The 13,484-nt window shown below is 46.7% G+C and overlaps 1 protein-coding gene across 1 annotated transcript in view; it reads right to left on the reverse strand.

The window, feature by feature from the left end:
- Positions 1–4,334: 4,334 nt before the first annotated feature.
- The window catches only part of cntn3a.1 (contactin 3a, tandem duplicate 1), a 72,996-nt gene continuing 63,846 nt past the window's right edge, over positions 4,335–13,484 (reverse strand). Inside the window, exons 14-23 of the mRNA XM_076042118.1 lie at positions 13,295–13,412; positions 12,273–12,431; positions 11,550–11,699; positions 11,158–11,228; positions 10,567–10,801; positions 9,366–9,481; positions 8,951–9,137; positions 7,305–7,417; positions 5,631–5,799; positions 4,335–4,812 (exon numbers count right to left, since the gene is read on the reverse strand). Of these exons, the coding sequence (XP_075898233.1) occupies positions 4,721–4,812; positions 5,631–5,799; positions 7,305–7,417; positions 8,951–9,137; positions 9,366–9,481; positions 10,567–10,801; positions 11,158–11,228; positions 11,550–11,699; positions 12,273–12,431; positions 13,295–13,412 (1,410 nt within the window). The 3' untranslated portion in view covers positions 4,335–4,720. The remainder of the gene's footprint in view (positions 4,813–5,630; positions 5,800–7,304; positions 7,418–8,950; positions 9,138–9,365; positions 9,482–10,566; positions 10,802–11,157; positions 11,229–11,549; positions 11,700–12,272; positions 12,432–13,294; positions 13,413–13,484) is intronic.

Raw genomic sequence — 13,484 nt, forward strand, 5'->3', positions numbered from 1 at the left:
CACGACAGACTCCTGCAGTTTTCATACGTTTTATTTTACCAAGTCCTCTGAGTCAAGAAACCGCGCATGCAGCATTGAAATAATAGTAAGGAACGAAGATGATGATAATTGAAAGAACAAAAAAATCCTGACAATTGAAAGACCACCAGAGGTCCAAACATCTGGAGCAACGAAAGTGATTATCCCACCCTGCAAACCTCTCAGTGCCTCTCCAGTCAAACCGCCTGCCTCAAAAAGGTGAAAGGGATTTAAAGGCGAAGGGGTTTTGCTGTGATAATCTGTGCGCTCGGTCACACTGTGGAATAATCCAAGGTCAGCCAGCATCCCTGCGTCCATCCCATGCAAGGCGGCTCCATTGGCGAAAACCATCATTTGACGCCGGAATTCAGACGACTTTTTGAGGAGAAGTCGATGGCAAAAACTCTGTGCGCTTTCACTCTAAAAGCATTTCCTGTTCCCCCAGGGAGTATCTGAAGCAAAGAGTCCCTCCTCTAGTTTCACGCACTTACTAAGCCAACAAAAGACTCCCAGGGACCAGGATCCACAGGGAGTTTTTCACTGTGAAGGTCCACAGTCAGGAGATGATCAGATCACAGTGAAATCGCCATCTCCAGTTGATGCTTTGTCACAAACTTTGGCCTCAACTTCTCTAAGTTCTTGTTGTGGAGACACTTGTTCTCCTCCCCAAAGCCTCCTAGATGGTAGATGTGCTCTCAGAATTCCACCACTTTGTGCAGCGAATCCATAGAGAGGGCAGCGCCTGTTGGAAGAGTCAGCACGGGAGGCCACACCAGTGAGACCTGTAGCCCAGATAATGTTGCATGATAGCTTTAAAATGACTGACTTATAGCATCAATAATCATTTAAAGTAGGTAATGCGGATGAGATGAATTGAGAGTCTTGAAATATTCCCAAAAGAGAATCAGACAGAAAAAAAAAACACAAAAAAAATTGTATTGTGACGTCATGTTTGAACCTCAGAAAGGTATAAAAAGAAATTAGTCCGAATTAGTCCTCCTGATTTAAAATGAAGCATTTGTGTAAAAAAAAAAAAGAAAAGAAAAGAAGAGTAGAAAATGTCTAGAAACCACCTTCATGTTTTTAGTTGAAAAAAAAAAAAAAATCATACAAATTTACATGTGGAGACAAATAAAGTAGTCTTGTCAAGCCTGTGTTGACTTTACACCTCCATGTGTTAACTGGGTGTGGACAGATCCTGCAGAAACACTTCCAGGCGCCTTGGAAAGTCCAGTGTTCTGAACGCAGGCACTTCCTGAACCCGTTAGTTTCGTGTGACTTGGTACATGAATGTTAGATGCTGTAGACATGTGGTGTGTCCATTAATGTCGCCGCCCGACTGAAACAGAAAAAAAAGAAAAAGAAAAAAAAAAAGATTTTGTATGGGATTGCTTTGTATGAGTGACTGAGTGAGTTACTTTTCATTACAAAAGTGCCAAAAAAAAAAAGAAGAAATAAATGAATAAAGAGCTGATGGGGCAACGCTTCCCTTTAATTAAAGTGTCTTGACAAGCGTCAACGTGAATAATGTTGCGTCCCCCCCTGGCAGAGGTTTCTCTCTGAATACACAAACACACCCACACTGTGCATCCGGACTTGAAATTCTTCCGCCCTCGTGAGTTCTGCCCCGCCCCTTTATTCTAATGGATGGTCTCGGACTCACGTGTATGATGGACACAAAGAACGCAGCCATGCCTTTTACCTTGTACTGTATATCTGGTGCCGTCTGGTGGATTGTGAAGATGTGAAGTAGTTAGTGGGCTTCGAGGTACACTAGGGGGCACCGTTTCCTAATGAAAAGAAGAGGAGAAGATTGCGACAGCGCACCCTGCTGGAGTCCTCCTCGCCATCCCCCCCCCACACCCCCCCTCGACATTACCCAGATCACCCTTTGGATGAGCGGTGATGAGGTCAAACTCACCTCCTTCCCCCCCGGAGGAGCTCAGCCTGTGGACGCCTGACAATTAATAAGCAGACTGTGATTAATTGCAGCCATCTGATTGGACGGGCTGCCCCTTTAACCAGACTGTCTCCCTCCCTGTACAGTGCCCCTCCCCCGCCTTCCCCCCTCCCCTCATTAGCTCTGTCTCTCCTGCTCTGCTGCTCTCCATCGCTTGGTGCCGTGTCTTTGTTGTACATTGTACTTGCATTCCCTCGGAATCAATAAAGAGAAAGAGAAAGCAAACACACGAGAACGGGATCCTTTCTGTTTGTAACACAGCAGTCTGGTGGTATTTGCAAGCGTTTGAAGTCTAGGAGGGCCAGAAATCAGAGCTGAGCCAGAATGTTTTAAAAAAAAAAAAACACCCAACAACAAACCAAAACAAAAAAAGAGGGTTCCTTATGGTCCCCATTTTCACATCTTTGTTTTTCCTTCCTGGAACCCAGTGGAGCCTCTTTTTTTTTCATCTGTCTGTTTAGCTGGAACTGGAGCTTTGCTTTGTTGACGCTTGCGCTGTGTTTACAAACACAAGGCACATGCAAGGTGGTCCGAGGGGGGAAACAAAACAAAAGAAGAAAGTAGGGGTGAGGGCTGGGGGTGTCGTCACCAAACAGGGGGATTAGCACACATTTACTGAAAAGTGCAGCAAGAGAAAGAAGCAGATGGACCTCATTCACTTCTGCTGACAGTCTAGAAAAAGAGTCAGGAAGTTGTAAACAGTAAAACGTAGAGGTATTTCCTGAACCCCTGCATGTGATCTCACATTTCTATTTTTTTTGATGAATCTTAAGTGGAACCATACTTGGACTGGTAATTATGGGACCTTTAACTTTTGTTGGAAAATGGGCGAAGAATTATTTCCTTTCGCTAAAGTAGTCGTAACGTTGTACCAGTGGAGGTTGTGAGCATTAGGTGTCCACAGCAACCATGAGTTCCTGGTGCTGAGTGACAGGAAGGAACTGAATGAGAGGAAGTCTTCACGTCTTCAAGTGCTTAACTTGAAACTGAGACACATGCAGGAAAATTGTCATCCTGAACTTTGAGCGCCTCTTGAAACAGGTAAAACAAAACTATTTTAAAAAAAAAATATATATATACCACTTCAGTGAGTTCCATGGAAATATTTATATCAATTGATGTAATCATTGAATGTATCTTTTTATTTGAAATTCACTGAACTATTCAAGTTTCTTAAATGAAAAAAATGAAGCCCTCCCGTCAGAAGCTCTTCCTGTTGAGTGAGACCAGAACATCTAACATGTTAACCCGAGTGAGGCCTCGCGGCGACACCAAGCAGAAGAAAGGGAGGAAAAATGTCACTTTATGTTTATTAAAAGCAGGTTGATCCATTCAGACATCCGAAGCAACGTAAGTGGTGCACACTGACCCATCTCAAGCCAAAGGGCGCAGACATTAAAGAACCATCACTACCGTGAAGAAGCCGTGATTAAAAAGTCATGAGACGGAGGAGGAAAGGCATGTCGTCGCTGAGCGCGAAGCGCTCCAGAAATGTGATCTAAACACCATAAAAAAATAATATTATCGTACAGCCAGGTTGGTTATTTATAAACTACAGCTTGACTGAGCCAGAAACACAGCGTGGATCAAACAGAGGGGGGCGGGGGGGAGAGAAAAATAAATATTAAAACATCTCTGGAATAAAAGCGGCAACGACAACAACGACAATATAACAAAAATAACAACAAATAATCATAAGACTTAAGGCTCATTTGGGACCTGAGGATTTCATCCGTACAGCGAACAACAATGCGGCTCATACTGCTCAGCGTGCCCTATCATGGATGAGAGAGGAAGGTAAGACACCGATAAGTGGACACAGGCCTGGCCGTTCACGATGAAAGCCACACACACACGCACACGCACGCACGCACACACACACACACACACACACACACACACACACACACACACACACACACACACACACACACACACACACACACACACACACACACACACACACACAGCGTTTTCTTTTTTTCTCACGATGAGGAAAAAAAGAACAAAAAAACGGAGAAACGAGGAACTGGACCACGTTGGCTCGACACCTTTGGTAACAGTTTCATGGCAACTCTGGAGGTTTCAGAGCGACGCGGCGTGACGTGACAGCATCAGCAGAGAGTTCAGTCCAGGCGAAGAAGGAAAAAAAAAAAAAAAAAAAAAAATCCAAGGTACAAAGTTCCTCCTATTCTGGCCGTTGGATAAAGAAACCAGAGTGAGCACTCAGCTTCCAGCAGGGGGCAGTTTTTCCCTTCCCGCCTTTTCACACTTTGTACAGTTTATCAAATACAGTCCAAAAAACGGCTAGGGAAGAAAAGTCGACGGGATTTGAACCCACGTACAGTATGTGTGAGCAATGTAACAGAGTCTCAGGTCCTTCCCATAAGAAAAAAAAGAACAATCCAATCATCGCGAAAAGTCCCACCGAGAAAACATGAGCACATCCATCCAGCAGCGCCCCCCCGTGGTCGGAGGGAGAATATCCACCGGGTCAGAGGGAAGGAAATAGTGGGGGGGGGGGGGGAAGCACCTGAAGAGAGGCTGCGACAGTGACAGGGCCAACTCCTTTCAGGCAACAAAAAAAAAAAAAAAAAAAAAAAAAAATTCCCTTTTGATAGAGTAGGAAAAGAGTCGTCCTCGCCAGTACGGCAGCAGAGGGCAGTGTGGGTCACCTGTGTGGTCGCCCGTGACCCGCCGTCCCTCCGCTCAGCAAGCAGCCGGTTCCCTGCGAGATGTTCGTCATAGCGCGCTGCCGGCTGTAAGGATCAGAGCGGCGAGGCCGAGCGCCGGGAGCGCGCAGGGCCGCGGAGCCGCGCCCACCGCCACCGAGCCTGGAACGCACACACGGATCAAAACAAATCAAACAGCTGTTAAAGCAGAGGAAGAAATGCAGCGTGTGTATCACATAAAAGGCGAGGAAAACTACAGCAAAAAATGACAAAAGAGCCTCGAGTGTTCATGCACAGTCGCACCAATAGGTGGCACTGGTGAGCTGCGCTTCACAGACTGGACCGCGGCCCATAGTGGCTGCGGCAACGCAAACGAGTGGCGTTAGTGGAAGTAAATACATTAACCAAAGAAAAAAAAAGGGGAAATTTTTCTCACAAACAGCTGCTGCTAACATTCCTTGCATGTCCGAGCCCATTTAGCTGTTTGATGATATAAAGTTTTCCCTCCGTCTGTGGATAAGAGACCGTATTTCACATGGCAGACAACTGAAGGGACTGGGCTTCAAAGAGAAAAGGCTCATTTGAAGTCCGTTTCTCAACCCGCGTTGAATAGAATAATAATAAGTAATAGCAATAGTAAAATAATAAAAATAATAATGATAAACCAACAACAACAGCCACAGGGTCAGAGATAGCAGTTTTGCGTCTCAAAGGGCGGAGAATGCACAGCAGCCCAGTGAGGTTGGCGTTTATGGTACCAGAGCTTTTATGTATCCGCAACAGTCTGAGGCTAATAATCAGCTGGGAGTATTTTTGAAAAAAAAAAAATATTTAAAGAGAAAAATCAACACATGAATAAGTGAAGTTGAGGGGATGTGGATTTAAACTGATCCCAGAACACCAGAGTGAGTGTGGCAGCAGCAGCAGCAGGCAGATTTTTATTTATTTTTTAGCGCTCCAGTTTCTCTGCATTGCCCCACCTGCTATCTTGGGGATAGTAATCTGGCGGCTGCTGCTGCCCTCCCCTCCCTCGCTGAAGGGTTTAATCTGGATGACGTAGTCCTGGTTGACTGGCAGCGACAGCTCCAAGGAGGTGGTGTTGGTCTCCACCACGCTGGGACGGCTGTGCTTGTCCTGGCTGTACATCACCTGCAGGGAGCAGAGCGGGGAGGAGGGAAGGGGGAGCAGGAGGGGGGCAGGAGGGGTGATAACTGGATGAGGCGCAGCGTGGAAGTCACTCTCTCAGACAGCCGCGGCGAGATACGGCGTTGAGGGAATGTGAAACTGGCAAGAATTAATCTGGCGGTGGAAATCTGCACGGCCGTGTTTGACCCCCGAGAGGAGACGATGCTGCGCGGCAGATAAGGCCGTGTCACTTTGACTTACAAGTGGACTTTGTGCGTCCACAAAGGCACAAATACACATGAAAGCGTGGACGGAGTGGCGTTTCATCTGAGAGCAACCCCGAGAGGAGTCCTCGAGATGAACGGAGCGCTGTGATTGGACGCAGCGACAAGCCGGCAGTTGCTTTCCGACCAGGTAAAGTTCAGAATTTTATCTGATGGCTTGAAAGCCCCGGTGCCAACTGCAGACGCAATGAAAAGACATTCACTGAAATGAAACAAAAGCTTTCAGAAAGATGAACACCCACCACATGCACACATTTGGACACTCGCGCACAGTTCTTAATTAGTTATGTTTACATTTATTTGGTATTTATCTCTTTTTTTCCTTTTCTTTATTATTATTTTTGTTAATATCCCTGATGCAACTCTGCCGTCTGCTTTTGTTCATGCCACAGAAATGTACTTTGTTAACGCTGCTCTCTTGATGCCGCCCCTCGCCCCTCGCCCCAACATTATTTTGTCACACCCTCAGTCTGCTGTTGGCTATGAATAATATCGGTATAATAAAGCCACTTAACAGGTAGTTCCTGAACCGACCCGTGTGATTCGCACTCTCGGTTCACAAGCTCTGCCATTACAATAAATGTGTCAGCCATCATAAAGACATTCAGAGCTGTTCCTGCTTGTCGCTACAGCCGGACTGGATGGAAGCCAAAGGTTAAAGAATTGCTTAAAAAAAAAAAAAAAAAAAAATGATTGAAAAACTAAAACCAAGCAGCTACGGAGCCAAAACAATGAAACAGTGTCTATCTATCAAAGAATTATGAAAAATATTTAGAACAAGAGGATGTTAATTTTCTGTTTGCTGTTGACGGCCTTGGGTTTGTGACACACATCGCACAAAGGCGGCGGCTGCCTCGCGCAGTTTGCTGCCGGCCGTGATGTCGCGGCTCAGCGTGCAGCCGATATGAAGCAGTGGCTTTACCGTTTACAAGGTGCCACTGAGCCAACGCACACGTGTGGCCGTAGCTATAGAAACAGGAGCTTGATCCCATTAAAAAAAAAAAAAGTGTTTCTGAGTTACTGTGTCACTCTCACGCACATATGGACTCAGCGTGAGGGGAGGACAAAGGGCAGGACTTGGTTACGAGGAACTACAGCAACCCACAGACAGCCAAGAAACGCAAAGAATAATAATAATGATGAAAAATCAACTTTCTGCCGGCAGCAGATCGACATCCGCCGTGTGCTAACACCGTCTGCCATGTGACAATCAAGGGAAGGAAGAAGGGAAAGACGCGGTTTCACCTTGTATCCCGTCACCTCTGACTCATTCTCCAGAGCGTGCACCTGGTCCCATTTCAGGATGACCTTGGAGTCGGAGGTGTTCCACATGATTTTGTCCGGGGCCTGACTCGGCGCTGCGCGAGGGGCAGAGGAGGGGGGAGAGAGAGAGAGAGAGAGAGAGAGGGAGAGAGAGAGAGAGAGAGAGAGGGAGAGGGAGAGAGGGAGAAAGGAAGAGGAAGTAAACGGCGGTCAATAACAAGGAGAGCTCGGGAGCAAGTCAGCATGAAGGAGATTTCTTACATTTCCTACATCCTACAGATTGGGGAGGAGGCGGAGGAGTGTGTGTAGGAGTGAGAGCGCTAGGTGTGGATAACAGCGAGGGCGTTTGGATGGAGAGGGCGACATATAATAAATGTCTTTATAACTGCGGGGGTGACGAACAGGAGAAGCTGCGGCTGCCGGGTTAGCGGCTGTTTTAGCCTCAGCAGAGAGTTCAGCACAAACACGGTGATCTCGCAGCGGGAGGGGCGGGGGGTGAGGGTTTGACCTTCGACCTCAAGGACGTTAGATGTCACACAGTGACTGCTATATAAATCCGATGTGACGTCTATGTGTGAAGTGTCAGCTTGACTCCAGGAGTCCAGGACTGAGCTGTGGATTCTTTCATGCAGCGATCAACAATCAATCCTTTGGCTCAGTTATTTTTTATTTATCTATTTTTTGCTAAAAAAAACAACAAAAAAACAACCTAATTGAGTCAGCTTCTTTATTGGTGTCTTATTATATTTGGGCTGTATTATCACCACATCGCTGCTGTGTAGTTCCGGAGTTCCGGAGTTCCGGGGGCGACTCGGCAGTCTGATGCCAAAATTCATTGCGATCGATAATAATAGGATTAACATATAAAAGATGGCTTGCGCCAATCTCATAAGTCTTACACAAGATCTATAAGCAGAATATTTTATCCATTCCATTGAGCCCACAGTGTCAAAAGGTTTTTGGCACTGAAGTCGTGGGGTCCAATGTATTGTTTGTTTGTTTGTTTGTTTGTTTTTTTCCGTGGTGGCACCGTGTGAAATAGGTTCTTGCAGTGAGCCTCAGCAGGAACTTTGACCTCAAAAAGTCTTCAAGGTACCGCCGCGACGCCTCTGACGGAACACAACAGCAGGCAGTTGCCGACACCAGCGTGCGAGCGCATTAGAGCGCCGTTGCCAGATGCTTATTTGCCGTCTCTCACCAGGAAACGGCTATTAATTTTGCAGCGGTGCGTTTCAGACTGCCACCACGTTTGACCGTGATTCCGGCTGACATTAATGCCGAGCGTTTTGACACGCGGGTTATATGACAACTGTGTTCACGAGATTAATTTTGAGCTGGGGAGAGAGAGAGAGAAAGAAAAAAAATAAGCAGACGTCTCCGTGGGAAAAAAATAAAAAAATAAATAAAAGCAAAAAAGCACAGCGCTCGCTGTTGACGCTACGGGAACCAAACGTGGGGGAACCTCTGCAGGATGCCTGCTGCAGAGGAGCAAAACTTCTACTGTAATGGGCGGAATTAAATAAAATACGGGATTGTGCACCTGCATTGCAAGGAGAAAATAATAATAAGCAAACGGCAAGAAGCCTGAGTGAGTCGGCGGCGTCACGTTAATAATAAAAAGCCCTTACGTGGCTTTTTGGTGGTGACATTGACCACGCTGCTGGGCGGGCCCACTCCGGCGCTGTTGTAGGCCCTGAGGGACATGTGATAGGTGCTGCTGCCCTCCAGGTCACGCACCAGCAGGGACGTCTTGTTGCCCACCGTCCTGATGACGCTGGCCGTGTCTTGCCTCTGCTTCACGCCCCAGTACTGCAGCTGAACACAGAGAAAGCAAATAAATGAGTCATAAATAAGACGAGGTTGAGTTCACTCCTGTATTTTAATATATGAGCGGACAGCAACGCACGGACAAATAGGATTGCACTGGTAGGGTACTGTGCGGGCCAACTGCGTATTATTCATGCAGGACGAGCTGTGTGGGTTTTTACGTGTGTGTGTGTGTGTGTCTGTGTGTGTGTGTGTGTGTGTGTGTGTCGTGCTGACCTCGTAGCCCAGGATGCGTCTGCGGCTGTTGCTCCAAGCCAGCGGCTTCCAGGTGACCTCCACCTCGGACGCCGATACGCTCCTCGCTCTCAGCCTCCCTGGAGCTCTGCTGGGCTCTGAGAGGCAAGGCAGCGCGAGTCAGGATGAAGAGAACGACACAGATTCACTACACCCACATTTGCAGGCTGAATTATTGAGCACAGCATCAGCGGCAGCAGCAGCAGCAGCAGCAGCAGCAGCAGCAGCAGCAGCGGTTCAATCTAAAATCCGCCTTGTGAGGAGGCGTTCCGATGGGAAGAACGTATTTCTAATTGACACTCCTAACTATTACATTGTGCAATTTACAACTTTTTTTGTATTGATTTTGCACGGACGTGGTTCTCCTGCGTCGGCAAGTTCATTTGAGGAAGAGATTTGCGTGGCATGACCATCATGCTAACAAATTCCTCTTCCTTGTAGGGAATTTTTCGAACGAGACCAAACTTATAGAGAACAGATCAAATCCTATACACCTGATTGCAGCTGCTCCTCCAACACCTTTCGGTTTTCATCGGGATGCTTCTGCCTCCGGCCTTTTCTTCCTGCAACCTGCCTCCACTTGGAGTGCAGCTGCAGTATTAATGATGAGGTCTGCTGGACATGATCACCGTGTCTGATTGGCCGCCTGTACGTCACTGTTTTTATCGCTTCCCCTTACTGCCTTGGCCTGCAACCAGTATCTGGTATCTGCTTTTTACATTCACAGACGCAGTGTGGACAGCGGCAGCGGCAACCAACCAAACACAAGTAAAAAAAACAATATTTTGCAATCGCTGCAGACATGGGAAAAAAAACTGTACCATGTTTAGGTCAAGCACAATATTACCTTCATTTTAAGGTAGATGAAATAAAGTGAGGCCCATGAACTCATTTCTATCATGGATGGATGTACTGACCAGGTGAAATTAACTTCTACTTGCAGTACCAGGAAAAAAAAAATCCAAATTGTCTGCTTCGACTATAGAGGAACTAGCCGACATCAGAATATGTGACATAGGGCAAGAATGCTGTATGATGATTTTCGATTTCATGCATCTTTGAAAGGCTTACATGTTCATCTTACAGATCAAAAAAACCCTCATAGGGTAAATTTAGACTTTTGCATATTTCCAAAAAGTGTTGACTTTACATGTGGGCCCCCCTCAAGTTGAGTCCTACCGACCTTCCTCAGCCGAGTAGATGGTGGTCACGGGGCTGAACGGACCCTCTCCCATGTTGTTGTAGACCCCGACCTTGACTTGGTAAGGGGAAAACGGAGGGATGCTCTCGTTCTTGAAGACGTATCTGGAGGCGTCGGGCGACGTGACGGCGGCCTGCATCCAACCCGGAGCCCCAAGTGGGCGGAAGGCCACCACGTAGCCGAAGCCCGGGCCGCTCTGCAGCTCCTCGGGAACCGGCTGAGGAGAGAAGAGAGGGGAGGAGGGGTGACTCAGAGTGGATGACTCAACACGATCCTAAAGATATTAATACCCGAAAGGAATGTCGTGGTGCGGAGATTAGCGATGTGGGAGCGTCAGTGAGGTTTACTGCTCCTCAAAAGAAATTACAGATCAAAGTTGGACGGCTGCAAATATCAGACTGCGCAGAATTCTGAGCTCATACGAGCATCAGGAGGCTCCCCGTCAATAATTAATTACGTAAGAGTTTTGATGTCGTGATCAGTACGACAGGTGTTATTTCATACTTTGCTGCCACAGGTGTAGGAAAACGAATCACTGGCGAATCACTCAGCGGCAGGTGAAAATAAGTTTACCTCCCAAGTGATGACGAGCTCCGAACGTCCTCCGCCGCCGCCGTTTACTCTCGCCGGCGCCACCCGGGGGGCTGGGGAGATCGAGCACGAGCGTTTCAACATTAATGCTTCTGACCTTTAAAGTTCATGTGTGAGACAGGTTCTCTTATTATCCTTATTATCCCAGACAGAGCTGTTTAATCGCTAGGAAAATTGAATCCGTCTCTGCGGTGCGTTGCAGTTCATTCACAAGTTGCGCATCCTGCAAATTCCACTGGCAAAGAGTTAAATCGCTCAAATGGACCTGGATCTCTCTAAATAGAGCTTGCATGCAAGGAAAAAAAAAAAATCTGTCTTTGCAAACATCTGCTGGGATTGCCGCTGAGAAAATGTCAGGACCTTCCGATACGTACGCATTTCTTTGGTGCGGGTCTTTTTGGAAGGTTTGCTGGGCTCCCCAGTGCCAATGCTGTTGGTTGCCAGGACTCTGAACTCGTACTCCACCCAGGGACTCAACTTGGTGACGGTGGCTGACAGCTGCTTCCCCCCGAGCAGCTCAGGAACTGAGAGACATCACAGAAATAACCTTTCATCAGCGCCACCTCCCCTCCTTTGCCAGATCAGCTGGCTGAAAGTTAGCCCTACTACTGATGTGTTATTTACTGCCGTTTCCTGCGAGCGACGTTTCAAAAGGGATAACAGCCTGAATCTTTTTCTTCCTCTGCCCGCTCGTGACCTACACAAAGGCCGCATTTTTTTGGGGTGTTTGTGGAATTGGTAAGAGCCCAAAAAAAATAGAAAAAATAAAAATCCCAGCCAGCTGCCTCTTAGTGACTCGCTGCAGTGCCTGTGATAAAGTTCTCCTCCTCCATCACAGCAGGTGGGATGTGGGCCGAAATTAAATCTTACAAACCCAATTTTTTTTTCTTTCTTTCCCCCCACAAAATTCTAACTCTGATGTGTAGAAGAGCGTTTTTTCCAAATGTTTCATTGCTGCATGAAAATGCGAGTAAAATCAGACGAGCCAGCAAGCAGGGGTAACCAGGTGGCCTACTTGGTCTTGATGTTTGCATGATCTGAGGAAGTGGAAGTGAGTGTTCCATATTTTGAAGCCAAGGCGGACAGAAGGGACCCACCCGTGGTGACGGCCTGCCAGCCCAGGAAGAAGAGCGTCCTGGCCTGGATAGTGTAGCTGAGGATGGGGCTGTAGTTCTCCAGCCCAGGGGCCCAGGACACAGAGGCAGTGGTCTCCGTCACCTCCGTCACCTGACAGTCCACCGGAGGGCCGGGGGGGCCTGCCAGGGTTGAAGAAGAAGCCGCAGGCGTATGGAAATGAAATTTTCCTTGCAATTCCTATCTACCCGTTTGCCTGTAAACTCTGATCCATTGTCTATTTAAAAGTGTCTAAAAACAAAATTGCTTATTGAACCTTTGCATGAGAAGGTATTATGACAGATTTTGGGGAAAATGCAAACGTTGCAAAACAGGATTGAAAATGTTTTTGCCCAATTACAGGTCAGTGGGTGGAGGAGGAGAATGAGAAACCGTCGGGTATTGCAAGAAATTGAAGAAATCACTGCAATGTTATTATTACTATTCAGAACCGTAGATAAACGCAGCTGTGCCAATAGTTGCCTGCAGAAAGGAGGGAGATGCAGAGCTTCCAGGAGCCGTGGCAAATAGTACGTTTGGAAATAATGTCAATTCTCAAATAAAAGAAGAAAAGAAAACTCTGCAGAAAGAGTGAGAGCAGAATGGGTGTGGAAATAAACCTGCCAAAAAAACAGAAAAAAAAATCACAGACACGTGTCCTGGAGGGAATTATAATTTTTTTGTTGCAAAACATCACTCAATGGAAACGCTGTCATTTTACAATTGTCTTTATCCTCCGTTTAGAAAATGATTGCTTATGTTTTATGCAAATTTGTAATGGAAGTTCTGCTCCGCTTGTGAAAATACTTTTTGCAGAATTAATGGTTGATAAAGGTTCTGGTAGAACAGGGTTTCATTTCTAACGACCAAAGTCTAAAACAAGAGAAAAAAATTATGATTATTTTTTTGGTGTCCTGATTAATTGCTAGAGGTCATTTTGAACCTGAGGTGTACATGCAGTAACTTTTCTTCACTTGAAAAACAGAAAAAAATGCACTCCACTCACCCCTGACGACCACGTCAGTTGCAATCGACACGCTGTCCACCTTGGTCTGCACGGCGCAGGTGTATTTCCCGGCATGCCTCAGCTGAATGTTGCGAATCATGATGTCGCCTGCCGATCGCTGGGATGTTTGAAAGATGGAAATAAAGTGTCAAAAAGTTGCTAAAAAAAAAAAAAACGGGTCGCAGCGCAG

Source organism: Nelusetta ayraudi, unplaced genomic scaffold (genome assembly GCF_046127955.1).
Source record: "Nelusetta ayraudi isolate G7.1 ecotype Tasmania unplaced genomic scaffold, CSIRO-AGI_Nayr_v1 ptg000070l, whole genome shotgun sequence".
NCBI lineage: Eukaryota > Metazoa > Chordata > Actinopteri > Tetraodontiformes > Monacanthidae > Nelusetta > Nelusetta ayraudi.